Source organism: Columba livia, chromosome 2 (genome assembly GCF_036013475.1).
Source record: "Columba livia isolate bColLiv1 breed racing homer chromosome 2, bColLiv1.pat.W.v2, whole genome shotgun sequence".
Classification (NCBI taxonomy): Eukaryota; Metazoa; Chordata; class Aves; order Columbiformes; family Columbidae; genus Columba; species Columba livia.
In genome coordinates, this window is record NC_088603.1 from 4,012,640 (window position 1) to 4,030,111 (window position 17,472).

The 17,472-nt window shown below is 41.6% G+C and overlaps 1 protein-coding gene across 1 annotated transcript in view; it reads right to left on the bottom strand.

The window, feature by feature from the left end:
- The window catches only part of VIPR1 (vasoactive intestinal peptide receptor 1), a 124,440-nt gene that overhangs the window by 37,112 nt on the left and 69,856 nt on the right, over positions 1-17,472 (bottom strand). Inside the window, exons 4-6 of the mRNA XM_013369762.3 lie at positions 8,518-8,621; positions 2,768-2,868; positions 732-864 (exon numbers count right to left, since the gene is read on the bottom strand). Coding sequence (XP_013225216.3) covers positions 732-864; positions 2,768-2,868; positions 8,518-8,621 — 338 coding nt within the window. The remainder of the gene's footprint in view (positions 1-731; positions 865-2,767; positions 2,869-8,517; positions 8,622-17,472) is intronic.

The following is a 17,472-nucleotide window of genomic DNA, read 5'->3' on the forward strand; positions in this document are numbered from 1 at the left end:
TTGCTCCAGCTGATAACGCTGAGTTTGAAAGTGAAAAAAAAAATATCCCAACTCCTTTATTCCCCTCATTTATCATCCCAGTGGGGAAATTTCCCAGTTGCAGACAGCTAGCGTGGGATACAGATCCAGATGAAAAACAGACAGTGATGTCTACACATATATTTCCTGCCTAAACTCCTGATAAGAACTGGACAATCAGTGGAGCCCAGAGAGCCACCCGAGTGCAGGTAAACAGGTCTCCAGACTCCAGTGAGTATATTAATTAGAGCTTGACTAACTATGGTTGCACTTTACACATGTAGCTCATGTATAGGTACTTAACCCGTAGATACCTGAAGTTAGTCATGTGAATCTGGATCTTACTCACCGTGGGGAAAGGTTTTACTGAATCCCTAAACTCACGACTGCAAGTGTCCTTTGACCAGAATATCCAAGAAATTAACATCCTACTGCGAGATGGACACAGGATTGACTGAAGCCCCAAATTTTTGTAGAGCCCCAGTTGTGGGTTTGTCCTCGGAAGGGACCAGATGCCTATTAACCCTGCTAATCTATTTTATGCCTTTTCCATGCCAATTAATCTGCAGCAACCATGTTTATGCTTCTTTCAGACAAGAAAAAAATAAAATTGAAATTTTCCCAAAGTACTGTCTCACACGCATTTGCAAGGTAATTTTTGGTGTATGGTTTAACAGAGTAAGGCGGAAACTTTGATATGCATGTGTACTTACCGAACTCACAAAGCATTGTTCGGATTCTCCACTTTCAAATAGGATGACATCTTTTATGAAGACCGCAATAGCTCTCATTATGAAGGACATGAAGAGGTGCATGTGAATATAATTTCGAGTACAGTGTAGTTTTCTGTTAGGAAGAGAAGAAACATTTCTGAATAGCAAGGCTTCTCAAAACCATTATTTTCCTATTTACATGTTTCTTCTGCCAAGATATAGACTTGGAATTAAACATTAGAAACCCAGAGATAGACTGTGTTCTGATATAAATCACTGCAAATCCACTTAGGGCTTTTAAAATCCACAGATCACGTGGCAATCCATACATCTGCAGCAGTGTTGCTGCTTTTCCAGTTCTCAGGAAAAAAGGCCAAAATACAGAATGACAGAAAGTAGGGCCACCATACTGCTCTCCAATGGAAAATAAATGTTTTCGACTGAGCAAACTGTGCTCATCACAAAGGCCTCTTTTCTACAGAATGTTTGTACCACAATAATTCTTTTCAAAGTTAAATGCATCTTCAGAAAGAGAAATAAATTCTTATCAGCTGCTGTCAAAATTAACACATATTACAGGCTTTCTGGAGCAATATGAACTACATTTTCACTTAAAAATGACTAATTATTAATGATATTGAGAACAACACAAGGGTTTTTCTCTCCCTTGCGCTCTAATATTTTGAAGATGAATTCTGATCAAGTAGGTCTTTCTCAAGTGAGACTTCACATCAGCTAAAATGAAAGGCCTAATACTCTGCAAATGGGTACTTGGTACAGTCATCAGAACCACAACAGACCTCGCTCAGCAACAGGATCAAATTACCACCTCTTAATGAGTCACTGTGCATTGGCAGAGTATATGCTCTTAATCTCTGACGATGGCAAGATAATGTGACCAAGCTGAGTCCTCTGTACTTGCAGGCGAAGGAGAAGTCAAATTATGCTGTTTCCCACAAATGAAGAGCATGAACCCTGACAATTGCACCAGTTTGGCTAACACCTTGTACCTCGTTGGGATGATGAAATAATTTGCACATGTGTCTGATTCACTCTTCCTTTGTGAGAGGAGTGGACACAGCACGTGTCGAGAAGCGCAAAGATCTCAAAGGTGAGGCCAGTCTTGATGTAAGTGTGGGAGTTACCCTAGAACATAGACTGCTACCTATAGGTTTCCTTGGGAGTGATGCTGGACCAGACTGTCATAAATTGGACAACCATATAATGCATTTCAGGGAAGCCATTGGAGAGTGGCATGAGATGGAAACACATCCAGAAGGTTTTTCCATCTCATAGAGGTCATCTTTTCCTGTTCTCTCCATACATGAACAACATTATAATAAGAGATCACCTTATATGCAAACTTCTTAATTGTAGGCACCCACATTTAGATGCCTGAATCTATTATAAAAAATGGACACTAAGGGTTAGTTAATTTGCTGCAATCTAGGCATCTAATGCAATTTGGTATACTTTAGAGTATCTGCCCTTCAGGGTCTGGGTCTCCTGAAGGTCTCACATCATATCTGCTACCTGTACGTGCATCTCAGAGGCTCCAGCACAACTGAGAGGGCTCTGGGTGTCTATGTCTTGCCATACAGCTATAGCAGGAAACATTTCTGAAATAGACTTTGAGAGATAGTTTTGGGATGTGATTCACTTGTCCCATTTTGAATGCCCACTTTAGTAGAAATGCATCATTCCGTAGTATCAATATACACCATACTGACTAGGTTCCTGTGGACTACATCAAGGTTGTTGGATTAATGGTCTCTAATGCAGAGATCCATCAAGCAACAATCTACACTTAGTGAGATGAATCCCACCTAAATGGTTGGATTAGGGTTATAACTCCCATACAAAGACCACAAACCACATATCAGAAGACAGTGGGCCTGAAAGACGGAAGAACTTTCCTCCCTTGTCCAACTGAGACTTTACAGAAGTCTTTTGCATCCATTTGTAACACTCATAACCTATACCAAACAGCCACTGTGTCCTTTGAGCCATCCCCTTACCTATGCTCATGGTCTTACCTGAAGAGACATAAAATGATCATGGCAGCTGTGAGAGCGATGAGCGATAGGGTATGTCCGATGGTGTAGCCGGTCTTGACTGTGCCATAGAATGCTGTTTGCTAATGTGAAGGAAATAAACAAAAGTGGTCTTTCAAAGAGCTGCCAACATGCATTCCTAAATAGAACCATAAAATCATAGAATCATCCAGCGAAACTTGGACAGGCTGGAGAGTTGGGCGGGGAAACATTTAATGAAATATAACAAGGGTAAGTGTAAAGTCTTGCATCTGGGTAGGAACAACGTCAGGTTCCAGTATAAGTTGGGGAATGACCTATTAGAGAGCAGTGTAGGGGAAAGGGACCTGGGGGTCCTGGGGACAGCAGGATGAGCGTGAGCCAGCACTGGGCCCTTGTGGCCGGGAAGGCCAATGGTACCTGGGGTGGATTAGAAGGGGGTGGTCAGTAGGTCAGAGAGGTTCTCCTGCCCCTCTGCTCTGCCCTGGGGAGACCACACCTGGAATATTGTGTCCAGTTGTGGCCCCTCAGTTCCAGCAGGACAGGGAACTGCTGGAGATTCCAGCGCAGCCACCAAGATGCTGAAGGGAGTGGAGCATCTCCCATGTGAGGAAAGATTGAGGGAGCTGGGGCTACTTGAGCTGGACAAGAGGAGACTGAGGGGGGACTCATTCATGTTTACAGATATATAAAGGGTAAGTGTCAGGAGGATGGAGTCAGGCTCTTCTCAGTGACAACCAATGAGAGGACAAGGGGTAGTGGGTACAAACTGGAACACAAGAGGTTCCACTTAAATTTGAGAAGAAACTTCTTCATGGTGAGAGTGGCAGAGCCTGGCCCAGGCTGCCCGGGGAGGTTGTGGAGTCTCCTTCTCTGCAGACATTCCAACCCGCCTGGACACCTTCCTGTGTAACCTCATCTGGGTGTTCCTGCTCCATGGGGGGATTGCACTGGATGAGCTTTCCAGGTCCCTTCCAATCTCTGACACTCTGTGATTCTGTGTGAATCTGCGAATGTCCTGGGTTGGAAGGGACCCACAAGGATTGTGGAGTCCAACTCCTGTCCCTGCACAGGACAGCCCACAGTTCACACTGTATGTCTGAGGATGTTGTCCAGTCTCCTCTTGAACACTGTCAGGTTGGGGCCGTGACACCTCCCTGGGGAGCCTGTTCCAGTGTCCAGCACCCTCTGGGTGAAGAACCTTTTCCTCATGTCCAACCTGACTATCGGGTTCTGTCACTGGTCACCAGAGAGAAGAGATCAGCACCTGCCCTTCCTTCACCCCTTGTGAGGAAGCTGTAACTGTGATGACATTAATACACCATCACTGAGCTTTTACCGACTCTCTTGGTGAGGTAAGGAAATAATCCTATTCCATTCTATTAAAAAAATCTCCAGTTTCATCACCATTTTAAATCACATCCAGTAGAACACAGGACTCAAGTACCACCAGTGTGAATAAGAAGACTGTGTCTGGTTTCAGTGGAGCTTGGATCTCTCCAAAACCAGGTTGCAGGTTACACAAGGGAAAAGTTCATGCAGGGAGGACTCTGATTTGACACTTGCAAGGATAGCTACATGGTTATAATCTTGTGGAACAAGAGTGACTAATGTTGAGTAAAACAGGGCACTGACACATCCGCTCTGAGGTGGCGAGTATGATGAGCTTGATCTTATTAAAGAACTTCGACGATAGAACTGGTCTAGAAATGCAATTGTTTTTGTGTGAGCCAGATATTGTATTGCAGCAAGTAAAAACTTTAAACGTTCTCACTGAAATCACAGATATGTTAATTAAGAAATGTATGTTAAATTGGAAATTAGTTTATGGCTTTTCTGTGATAGTACACAGAAGAAACCTCTGAGCCTGGAGCACCACAGGACTTAAATCCAACAAGTAATCTCAGTCTAAATAAAATGAGGAAGTAAAGCAACAAAACTCCAGTTGTCCTAAGGCTCTCCAGCAATACTCTAAATCAATATATTTTGATTATCAGCTCAGAAAAAGGACAAAACATCAGTTGGTATTTGGACATTTGTTTTATCAATGAAAAATCCAAGATTTTATGAGAATCTAACTCAGTTTGTGGAAAATCTTATTTTTCCAACCCTTGATTGACCCACCTCTGCCCTCCTTGTCATCATTTTCTATTAAATACAAACCAAACGAGAATAAAGAACAAACCAAAACTGCAAAGAGCAGTTTAGACAGAAACCACTTTCTAACAATGGCGAGAGTTGACATTTTTGTATGGTATTTTCATAGGCATCGACAAGTACTTGGTACTTTACAGAACCAGTGAGGCTGAGATGAGCAGTAATCCTCTAGCATTTGCACAAGCCAGCTTGGAGAGTGTTAAAATAGACCTTTCAGAGAGTGCAAAGTTTATGCTGGTCATATCTATATTTCTCCTTAGACGTCAGATCTCAGAGATGGCTAAAAGCAGTGTGTCTTTACCGTCACATTGAATGAAACCACGTCACCAAGATCTTTGGGTCAGTAGTTCTGAATACATAATGCATAGCAATTTATCTACCTCGTCTCACTCATATGATGCCAGGAGGCTGCTATGATGATGGAGCCAACCAGTATAATGTGGTCATACCAAGGCCTGGCTCTTCTGCACTGCCTAGAGGGACTTGCACTGCAGTAAGGAACAGTGCAGGTTCTACCTTTCCACCCTACCATACTGCAGATCCCACCCAAAGTTAACTATAGTCTTGTTTCCAGTCTTGTCTGAGTTTGGGCTCAGGCCTCTGTCCCCAAAGCACCTGAGACTTTTCCAACAAAAGCAGTCAACTTCCTTAGTGTTGATGATGTCCTCCTTTCATTATCTGGTTTCTTTCCTGGTAGCACCAGAGCATAAACATTCCAGGAAAGACCTGACCAGCAGAAGGAGGGAGATTGTTGTAGGGGAGTGAGTTGGAGGAAAAGGTTGTCCCATGCTATATTGAGGAGAGCAGAGAAACAAGGGAAAGGAAATTAGGAGATATCATAGGAGATGTTAGTAGTGGAGTGGTTGACGGAAACTGTAAAGCATGACAAGGTAGGGCCTTTTGCTTCTAAAGTTATTCAGAGGAGCAAGTTATGTTATTCAACAAGCAATTTCCTGCCCTTATATTTTACGATGACCAATCCTTGCTGTGTACAGCGAGTTGGCTCTGCATCGAGCTGAGCATTATATCATGTGGGGTCATTTCTGTTCTGGAAACAGTACAAAATGACTTCTCACTCTTCATTTGCACTTGCTAATGACAATCACTTCCTATTTTACAGATCTCAAAACAGAGAATTTCACCTAAGATAACAAATGGAATTGGAATTTCACTCAGCACTCAGATTACTAAAATATTCTCATTAGAAAAAACAGGAATTTAGAGAAATGAAGGCAGTGCATGCCAGGATGCCTGGGTTCTAGTTCTAGACCTAGACTGATTTACAAAATGAAATGAGACAATTTCCTCAACCTCACTGTTGTAAAAGTCTGTTTAGTTTCACAGGAATGTGATAAGAACAATTAGTTAAGGTAGATGCTAAACTAAGATTAACCTCTCTCTTGTAAAAGTCTCTGTTTAGTTTCACAGGAATGTGATAAGAACAATTAGTTAAGGTAGATGCTAAACTAAGATTAACAGAGAATTAACTTCCTTGGTTTCCATTCAGCAACTTCTAGATTTGTCCCTTGGTAACTGAGATCATTACGTGAAACATTTAGATTTGTAAGAGAAAAACAACAGAAATACTGATATCAAGTCTTTCAGTAGCCTTGCACCCAGTAATGCTTTGGGATCACATCACCTAGCCTAAAATCATCTGGGCTCCCTCTGGAGTAAATGCAAAGAGGTCCCTTGGGAGAGAAACGTGGGGTGAACTGACCAATGGAGATGTCTACTTCACCATCTTCAGACAGAGCCTATGGGGACACTTAGGGTGGCCTCTCTCTGACCAGACAGAGCTACACAAGGGAGAAGCTGTGCAAGACATATGACAATGGGACAGCAAAACAATCCCCCCCATTTTCTATCATGTGGTTTTTAATGGTCAAGTTGGAGAATCATTATCACTGCAAAGATCATAAGTGCACTGCCTTGGTGCCTACATCATCTGCTTCTTAGGGACTGAGACAATTCACAACTAAAATCTTACACACAGCCCTCATTTATTTTTCATACTTTTCTTGTTTCTGACTTGAGACCAGTAGGTGTTAAAAGTGCATGAGGTGTTTTAAGCATGGAAGCCTATCAGCCTGTTCTCAGCCTCATGTCCCATACAACCTGCTGTTCTTTTTTTCTGTTGCTTTTACTTCTTCCTCCCCAAACTGACAGCCAATTTAGCAACAACAAAAATCTATTCTTCTTTAGAGGCTAGTACTGCATGTTCACCCCCCTCAGCCACCTTTCACACAAATTAGACTTAAACAGCATGACGAAACTGCGGAAATCAAGAGAAAATAATTAAGAAAGAATTAAAAGAGCACAATACGTGTTTTCTTGGTAACGCAGCACTCTGGCAATGCTGCAATCCATTGGGTCGCCAAAGCATGTCCCAGGAATTCCCAAATCCCCTTTGCAGCTGGAACACAAACGGGGCTCTCAATGGAGGACCTTCCCAATGCAGACCAGTAACAAAGGCTTTTACAACGTGCAACTGGTGCCATGCAACTGGATCTGAGGAATGGGATGCTTGAGGATGTGAAGCGGTGGCTGACTCAAGATCTCTTCACTAGACCCCCTCAAATTCTTTGTGCAACTTTCCCTTTATTATTTTCTGTGTTCTTTCCCTCCTAAGGCTGTCTCAATTCTGTTCAGATTCTCCATTAACTCTTTGAGTACCTTGGTAATGTGTGACCATACACAAGGACCTATTACTGTACATATTTATTAATTATTGAGATTCCTATGACCAGCCTTGAGAAACACTGACATATGTCATATAGGAGAAAAAAAAAGCACGGGCATAGGTTTAATATAAACATATAGTTGCAGTGAAATATAATTCTTTTCTAGCATAAGATTTTTCTTGTTGAGTATGTGACAGCTGCAGGTGACTGGTTTAGATTAGATGTTGAACTTCTGGTTAAGTGAGGTGAATCTCACTTTCAACAACTTTTGTTATCCTCTTTGGACTTTACCCTTCATGCATCAGCATGTAGCAAACCAATAACAAACTTCTTCCTGTGTAATGACAATACTCTATAAAGCTAATTATAGCAAGGTCAGTATCTACAGACAGTATCCCAGAGAGCTTGTGGATTACTTCACAAAATTTGGTTACATTACATGAAAATTTGTGCGTTCCCTGCAGTTTTCTTGATTTTTAGCTGATTGTGATAAGCAGAGAAGAGCTGATGGCAAGTGAGTTATGCCCTTTTATCCCTTTTTGATCATTTGATACTAATGTTGGCCTAGAAATGCCAGAATCATCATATCTACTTAAAGCTAAATTTAAAAGTGGAGGGCTTGTTTCAAAGTTCAGCGTGGAAAATCAAGAACCTGAGGTTGTGTGTGGGCATCACACAGACACTGATCTGATCTTCTCAGGCGCTGATTTCCTGCCACCCCTCTGTAAATCAAAGCGGGGATCAACTCTTTGACCAGACATCTGATCTCTGCTTCTAGGGATCATCAAGAAGATTCTTCCTTCTTGAGGAATCAGAGTGGGAATGGAAAAAAAAATCAGGCATGGGAAGATCATGTGGTTCTGATATTGATCCCTGGTAATTCTTGATGTCTACCCATCCAGGTTTACAAACCTCTTCCCCCGGGGTGCTGTTGGAATCATATCCACAAGCTACAGCATATGGTGCAGGGTACACATCCGTCCAGCCCTGGCTTGTACAATTCCTGGTCACGTTCCCTGGAAGAGAAAAGGATACTTCAAAAAGAAATGTTCAGCTTTTCGTTAAACAAATGTCTGCCTTTTGTTGATTAAAATGCCAGAGCACACTTCTTGTAACACTTAGAGTAAAATCCTCATACTTCTTCTCTGTTACGAAGTGTTTATATTACACAGAACACATAAAAGGGAGGGACTCATTGGGTCACAAAGTTCAGACCTTAAAAACAAGTACATTTTAATATTGAGTTGCCCACAAAACACCTCTTCTAATGGTATCATAATGCCAGACCTTTGGTTGTTGGCACAGCACCAATACTGTTTGGGAGTGTTATTGTCACATTACCTTTGTTCCTGGAAAAACTTTCATCTAAACAAAGCAGTGAAGTATTTATGTCTTTCACTTCAGTTGCGAGAAGCCAAGCCAGGAATAGATAAAGAGCTCATTTCACGTTATGCAGGTAAGGTCGGAGATCTGGGAAAAGAATGTGGTTCTCAAAACCCCAACCTCATCTACAAGCAGAGCCCTGATCAATGTGATTCCTGGGAAATTTACTGCACTCTCATTTGAGAAACAATCTCTTTGAAATTTGGCTGTGAAAGGAGAAAAACCAGATATTGACAACATGTATTGCCTGTTTTAACATGCATAGTCAAAGGCAGGAAGATTAAATGGACTCATAAGCAAGCTGAACGCCTAGGGCCTCCAACAGCCTGAAAAGAGCCTTAGTTAACATAAGGACTTCTCTCTCCTTCAACCAAAACTGACAAAACTGTAAAGTTCACATGCCTCATTGGTACTCTCCATTCAGGATTGTCCATTGTACACCAAGAAAAGCACTTCTTGCTTTGCAAAATACCTCCACCTGCTGTCCCAGATGGACCTCAAACCCACTTTCCATAACAGAAGGTAATTAGCTGTTTGGACATCTCTGGTTTGGATGGATATCAGAAATAATTTGTTGTTCAAAATTGGCCTATGAAATGCACGTTGTCCTTGAAATTATTTCAGTGGCAGCCAGTCGGTTTGTTGTTGGTAGGAACTCACTTCTCTGTTGAATCAACCTTCTCTGAGCAGAGGTAAGGACGTTATTTGTTGTCAGGAGGCCAAGATACCAAATTTAATCTTCTCCTTTCCTTTCTAAAGTGACTGCAAGATCAGTGTGACTGTAACAGGGATTCTAGTTACTAGGAGGGGTCCTGTTTGGCTAAGGGGTACATAGACATTAATCAAGCAACAGAAGGAGATACCAGCAATCTGACTGGGATACACATTACCCTAAAAGGTTCATAGTCTGAAAGGCCAAGATAGATGTTTGTTAGGCAAAAATAACAAAGAAGAAATACATCCAACAGCACATTGCAAATCCTCCTCTCACCCACTCTGACCACTGGTTCCCACCCTGTCCATCTCACACGAACCACATAGTTGTGGCATTCCTTTTGTGTCATTTATCACATAAAACTGCCTGCCACCACCGACTGGAAAGCTGGTACAACAAACTCGAATGAACAAACAACAGTCAAAACTTGCTTCTTAAATGAAGAATTACACCAGTGAAACTCAAAAGAGATTTGCAAACATTTCCAACAATGGGGTTCTTTGCACACAGGAATAATAAAACTTCTGCAAACAGGAGCAAATCTGTTATGTAGCTATGAGTCATGAAAATATTCAAGCATCACCTCCAGGAATTTCTGACAACTGAGTCATCTGAACATCTTCCGAACCTTAGTCCTGTCGTGCCCTGAAATCAGCAGCAGTCCATCCCCTGGCTTAATTCACTTCTAGAATCCTGTGACAGGTGGATTTTGACACTAAAACTTGCCCCAGTAATTTCTCTTTACAACAGAACTAAACTCCATGCAGGCTTTGGTGCCTTTGTTCATTTTATCAGCTGCTTCAAAACAAGAACTTTAGCATCGTCTTCTGGGTTCCTGTTCCCAGGTTTCTTCTGCATGGTCATTGTTTGCATTTCTTTTTGCCAGAGTTCATATCGGGATCATAAGAGATCTTGTGCAAACAAATCAAGAACATAACTGTTCAGTGCTTTATTTTTTTTTTTTTGAGGTGTTATGTAATTTCTGTTATTTCTTCTTCATTACAATGGATCCCATTATCTGAACTTTTCTGCTTCCTATTTCCTGCTCAAAACTCCTCCTCTCTGTTTGGGAATGCCTTTAGTTTTCATGGTGGTTTCGATTCTTTGCTTCTTATTCCCAGTGAACTAAGGTCTGCTTGTTTAAGCTTAATTTCCTCCTATTTCTTCACTTTAAGTGCACTTCCTCACAATTCTTTGATTTTTTTTGTAATTCTTCTCGTTGCTCTCAAGAGTACTTCCAGAAGTTGTCTTAATGCTTTAGCAGATGTGGAAACTAAGGTAGGGGGAAGCACAATAACACTGGGATTAAAAAATAATAATACAAATGTCCCAGATTTTAGGGAAATTCACTTCCAAGGTAAGTTTTTCTACCACCCTTTGCTGCTTACGTGACATTTTGATGTGCAAGTTTACACATGTAGTGCAATACAACGAACCTTTCTAATAACTCCCATGTTCTGTACTAGATGTCTGGGAGGTGCAAAAAGTACAAGGGTAGAAAACACAGAAAATACACAATTTTTGCTCAAGTGATAGATGATATCCCCCCTCAGAGCGAACAACATTTCTAATTACTATTACTTATCAGATTACTTTCCATAGTGAAAACAAACATACAATTTGGAAAAGTGCCTCCCAAGTTTTTAGCTCTTACTCTGAGGTTTACAGGCAGCAGACTTTCAACTGGAGTATTAAACAGAGATTTTTGTTTTACAAGGTCAAATCTCAGCTCTGCCATAGATCTCTAGTGAAACTGCAGCCAGTTATTGTGATGTCCCTGGGTCTCAGTTTCTCTATTTATAGCAGGACTTTGGTAATAAAGTCTGATCTTCTGTCAATAGAAAGAAAAAGTATTCAGTGCACCAGCTGTTTTCCAGAACTGTTTCCCATTAACTTGTATTTCTCACTACTGCATGTAACACAAATTCTCCCCAGAATGATGCACTAAGGAAGTACATTGAAGTCACAAAACATAAGTGGCAGTACAGGAACAGGCAGAACTTGGGGACTTTGAGAGTTGACAAGGTCCCCAAAACCTCCCCATTTCCTATCAGACTGAAGCTAAATCTTTTCAAACTGTATTCCTGGAAAATTAATGAGAAGACCAGAGACTTACAACTCAGTAACACATAATTAGCAGTGCACAGTGGAGGAAATTCACAGTGAGAGCTGGAAAGCATCCCATTGCCAGCAGGTTTGTGCTCCAGGCTCTCCTCTCCATTGTGGACAAAGGAAGCTCAAGCCCCTGGTATGAACAGAGTCCCCTTGGTAAGGTGGTATTGCTTAACAGCTTTTTCCTTATCCCACTTGAGAAATAATCTGTCTTTTGTGGGGTTTGCATTTCATTTTGATCAGAAACGTTGCAACTGTCAAAGCAGTGTATCTAGAATCATAGAATGTCTTGTGTTGGAAGGGACCCACAAGGATCATGGAGTCCAACTCCTGTCCCTGCACAGGACAACCCCACAGTTCGCACCGTGTGTCTGAGGATGTTGTCCAGTCTCTTCTTGAACACTGTCAGGTTGGGGCCGTGACACCTCCCTGGGGAGCCTGTTCCAGTGTCCAGCACCTCTGGGTGAAGAACCTTTTCTTCATGTCCAACCTGGCACATCTTCCTGCCATTCCCTTGGGTCTACTCCTAGTCTACTACTCCTAAAAGCCACATCCATTTTGACGAGATGATGTTTTCCTTTTAAACTAAAAATAAAAAGTTTCCTTTTAAAAAATCATGACTAACGCTCATGTATGATAATAACCTCACAACATATCTTAAGAGAACTTGGCTTCCTGCTTTCATAGAATCACAGAATGCTTGGAAGGGACCTCTGGAGGTCATCTGATCCACCATCTGGAGGTCAGGCAGAGCCACCTAGAGCTGGTTGCTCAGAAGTATGTCCAGATACCTCCAAGGATGGAGACTCCACAACCTCTCTGGGCAACCTGCTCGAGTTCTTGGTCACCCTCACAATAAAAAAGTGTTTCCTTGTGTTCCGATGGAGCCTCCTGTGTTTCAGTTTGGCCATGGTTAGAATATGCAAAGGCAATTAGAAGGTGTAAGAAGTTCTCATTAATTCAGAAGTGCACTTGTGAATGGGAGCCTTGCATGTAAGAGAAGTCCTCTTCTGGGTGCTGTCACAAACATAGGACAAAAATCTCTATTTCCCAGCAGGCACATGATCTCATGAGGCTGCGATACCATTTACAAGATGCTGATACTGATGTTGGTGTGATGTACTACTCTCCAGCTCATCCACAGCCATTCTGTGTGTGGCAAAGAGCAGGTAAGGCAATGAGGCTAAACTGTTTTCATTGCAGTGTAAATTAAACAAAATCTCTCCACAGCTACCAAAGGTGTAAATCACGCATGTTGGGAGCTACCCTGGCTTGACAGATGCACAATAATTGCTAAGATGCAATAACTCAATTGTGTATCTGAGTCCTGAGCAAAGCACCGTGGGGAGACAATTAGAGGGATCGCAGCACCCCAGCTCTTTCACCGCTGTCTTCTCTCTTTGCAGATATCAGGACAAAGAGGAGTTTAATGATGAGGTTTGAAAGGGAACAAGGTGATGACCTTTTCATAAGGCTCCCTTCCAGGTAGGATGGGATGAATGTGAAAAAGGATCAAAGTACCAGTGCAGAAATGAAAGGGTGAGATAAAAAAAAGGTCCTCTAGAGCTGACAAATATAATGTACAGAGGTAATCCTTATACAAGCTAAAGGAACTACAGGAATTCCGGACAACCAGGATGGGAAACTACCCAGTTATCTTTCCAAAAGTATGCTGTGATATAAAAGCCATTGCTTACAGAAGGAAATTACAAGTACAAATACAATGCTAGACCTTTGGCTCATTTATATAAGTGTTTCTGACAGTCGAGGCATAAAACACTATTGAAAGGCAAGGGGTGAAGCTGCAGGCCTGAATAATGAGTTTTCAGTAAGTTTTACTGCAGCAGCTCCTTAAAGGTTCACGTGTAGCATGACAGGCCAGAATTGTTTAATCAAATCCCCACATTTTTTGGTCTAGCCCAAGATACAAGCTCTGCAGTTAAGCAGACCAGGCTGGTCATCCAGGTCAACGTAAACTGCTATATATATGTAATATATGTATATCTAATAAAATACAGCTCTTCCTTATGCACTAATTCCATAAAAACCCACGTGCAGCATGCCATGGCAATCAATTGTTTACACAAAGCACGAGGAGAGGTCGTTCTTCCTCCGTACACTTCTGCATCTTTTTAGTATCACGTCTGCTTTAGGACAGGACTTCACCATCTGGCTCAGCAGCTGCTCCTGGTTTAAGCAAATGCTTCTTCAGAGTTCACAAAGCCCTTTCTTAATTCCCTGATCTGCATGGTTTGATGGCGTGCCTATTATGAAAATGGAATTGATGGTTGCAAGCAATTAGCTGAATGCTCCTATCTTTCCTTCTGATTTCCTCCTGTAGCCGTACAAAATCTGGTACACAGCTCGCATTTACCCTAAGTGGCTTTTTCTCGCAGTGTGATTCAGAAACTCTCTGCTTTGGACAGCAAATACAGAGGGAAAGAAATCCCTCTGAATGAAAACAAGCAGGACTGGCTAAATTCTGAGACAAGTTTTGATCAAAAGTCCCCACATGTTTGTTTTGATCAAAAGTCCCCGAACCTGTAAACTTATGATGGAAATGTCCAAGTATTCCTGGGTTTACTTCAGTTTTTGGACATGCAGATTTCACTCATTGTTTTAATTCAATTTATTCTGAGGATAATGGCATTTTTCTCTTCTCCTCCTCTCCCACACCACTCTTATCTTTCTTAATAGGATCTACAAATAACAATGAATTGACATTCCTGATACTGAACAGGAAATAAGAAGGATTTTTTTACCTTTACCCTCTGCTTTTTATTTTCCCCAATTGGGTAAAGAGCTGTGGAAGCTTCCTAGGTAGCAGGGCAAGTTAGCAACTAAATGACTTTATGGCTTTGCATTTTGCATATCCTGGTGATGGACGAAATATCTTCTTATCTCCCTCAAATGGAAGTTGCATATGACCTCGACTTCCACACACCTAACCACTTAATTTATCTTATTCTTATACTCAGATTTTTTCTTACCTCTTTCCAATAATCCTGATAGCTATTTATACTTTTGGCTTTCACTTGTGCTTTCCAGGTCTATCACCCCTACCAATTCTTTATGTGTTGAGTAAAAACATACCTCCTTATGCTTATTTCAGACCTGCTGATGGACAATTTCACTTAGTACCCCTTCTCACAGGCACCATGAACCAATTATTCGCTACCCGTGTAACCTCATCTAAACGTTCCTGCTCCGGCAGGGGCATTAGACTAGATGATCTTTTGAGGTCCCTTCCAGTCCCTGACATTCTGTGATTCTGTGATACCTGCTTTCCCCACAACATTCATGACTGTATTTACCTCTGACTTGCACCCTTTCGATCCACACTTTTTCTAGATGGAAGAACATTAATCTAGCTACTCTGCTTGTACAGTGTCTGTCCATACCTTTATTCATACATTGTTCCGATGATGGTGGCCCTATTCTCCTCTGGATGTGAACCTCCTACTGTCACCTGATGGAGCAGCTCAGCTGCACCTTCCATAAGGTTTTCTGTCCTTGATCATCGTTCCTCCACTGTCCACACAAGCATCTCAGAGGGCTGACTCCACATCTCCTTCTTCTGCCTTCTGGATCCTCATAGTCCTATGCAAGGGGACTAACTATGCTCTGCAGTGAGTATTTATTTCCATCACTGGTCCTTTGGAAAAATGAAGAGATGTTCTACAGCAAAGCAATACGCACAAAATTTATTAATCGGGATAGGCTTTCTGGAACAAACACATGCAAAACTTCTAAGTTGATTTCCTGATTTATAAATTTGTTTGGGAATTACGTGGAAGAGATCTGAGTCAAAATGACTTTGCAGATTGGGTTATATCAACTAGTAAAGGGCCTGGTAGAGGAGTGACGTGTTTTATTCATTACACATCGGAAGAAATGATGAGTTAGCAGAACCAAGATAAAAACAGAACATTTTCTTTATAAAAGGTGTTTAATCTGGGTACGAGTTAAACATTGAACAGGTGAGCTGAATGAATGCAGAGAGATAACTGTATTCCAAGCAAATTATTGCCCATGTCTAGCTCTTAAGTTTTTATTTTTCTTAATTGATTTTTCTCATTTGTTTCAAATACACCCTTCAGACGCAGAAACGTGGCCACAAGTTTGTGTCACAGGTCAGGTTTCAGCTCTTTAATCTCAGAGGAGGAAAACCTCTTATTTGCTTTCAATGGGAGCCTGAATTCATACAAAGAGATATAAAGTCAGTCATTGCTAAGGGGTGTTCACTTTTGTCCCTCTCTTGCTTCATGTGCCCTTTTCTGCAACAGCTTCTAAAGGAGAGCAGCAATCTGTCCTGCTTCTTTGTCATTATATACCATGGTCAGAAATCGATTTTTTTTCAAGCAGAAGCTATTAAAGCCATAGCAGTTTTCATCATTTACTGTTCTTGTGATGCTGCTGAGCCCACTGGAAATAAAAGTACCACTTTTATTATTGATCTCTCCTACTGTTACTGGGGAACACCTGAGACTCTCAGACAGCCACAGCTTGCACTAAACTGGATGCTAAAGCAGTTACATCTACGGGGTAAGTCATGACAAGATATTTTCCAAACTCACTTTATCTGCCTCAGTCATGATCTTACAAGATCATTCTTTCAGTACAAGTTCTGCTTAGTGTTTCATGCTATTTCATATTTTCAATATTTCGTCATCACAGTACAACCTGTGGCATGGTGTTAGCACGTTGACATCACAGACATAGCCTTCAGTTTCTTCACATGTTATATTTCACATCCCTTGGCTTACAGTTGTTGCTGCCACATCTCCCTGAAGCTTACTGCACCCTCGATTTTGGGAAACCCTCAATTTTCCCTTACCTTCCTTTCCTCTTCCTGTATATCACATTTCTAAGTGTGCAGATCTCAACCCTTAATAAATACAGATAATTCCTCCCTTCTTCACATCACATATTCCCCTTAATTAGAACCTTTTGTAAACCCTGTTTGTTTTCTCACACTGAAAGCAGAGCTGTCAAACTCTAGGACAAACTTATCATTAGATCTTTTGATATTGCAATCATAGTATACCAGGAAATATTTACAAGAAAAAGATGCACATTTCTGGGTAAGTGGAGGAATTGTGACTCCACAAACCACGGGCTGGCAACCTAAGGACCTCAACACAATGTACACTGGTAACACTGGGCATACTTGACTTGAGGTGATCAGTAGAATGAGGTTTAGCTGTTGCTCACAAAACCTTCTCAGCACCAACCCTTCAGAGTAGTGGGGCACATGCAAACAAATCTGAAAGGTCTGAAACAAAACCAAGCTTTAAATATGCCATATATCTGGAGAGCCACCTGTTTCTTCATTTACCCATGCACATTGCTGAGGTGGCCAAGGTGGAAGGTGCACATGAATGTAAAATCAACACTGATTATGGAAATGGGATCATCCAGCACTGTTTTTCTGCCTTGGACCTTCTGTTGTCCATAACAACTAAAAAAATGAACATCAGACAGGGCTGGATGTTGTGTGATGGGCACAGTGATCAGGAGGGTTGGCTGACTTGTGCCCTTTTCTGTGAGTTCAGGGTGGTCTGGACAAACAATTGGCCCAATTCCACGTAAATGAGGAGGTTTCCTGGAAATTCTGCCTTTGTGACATGAAGGCACATTTGGAAAGCAGAGCACCA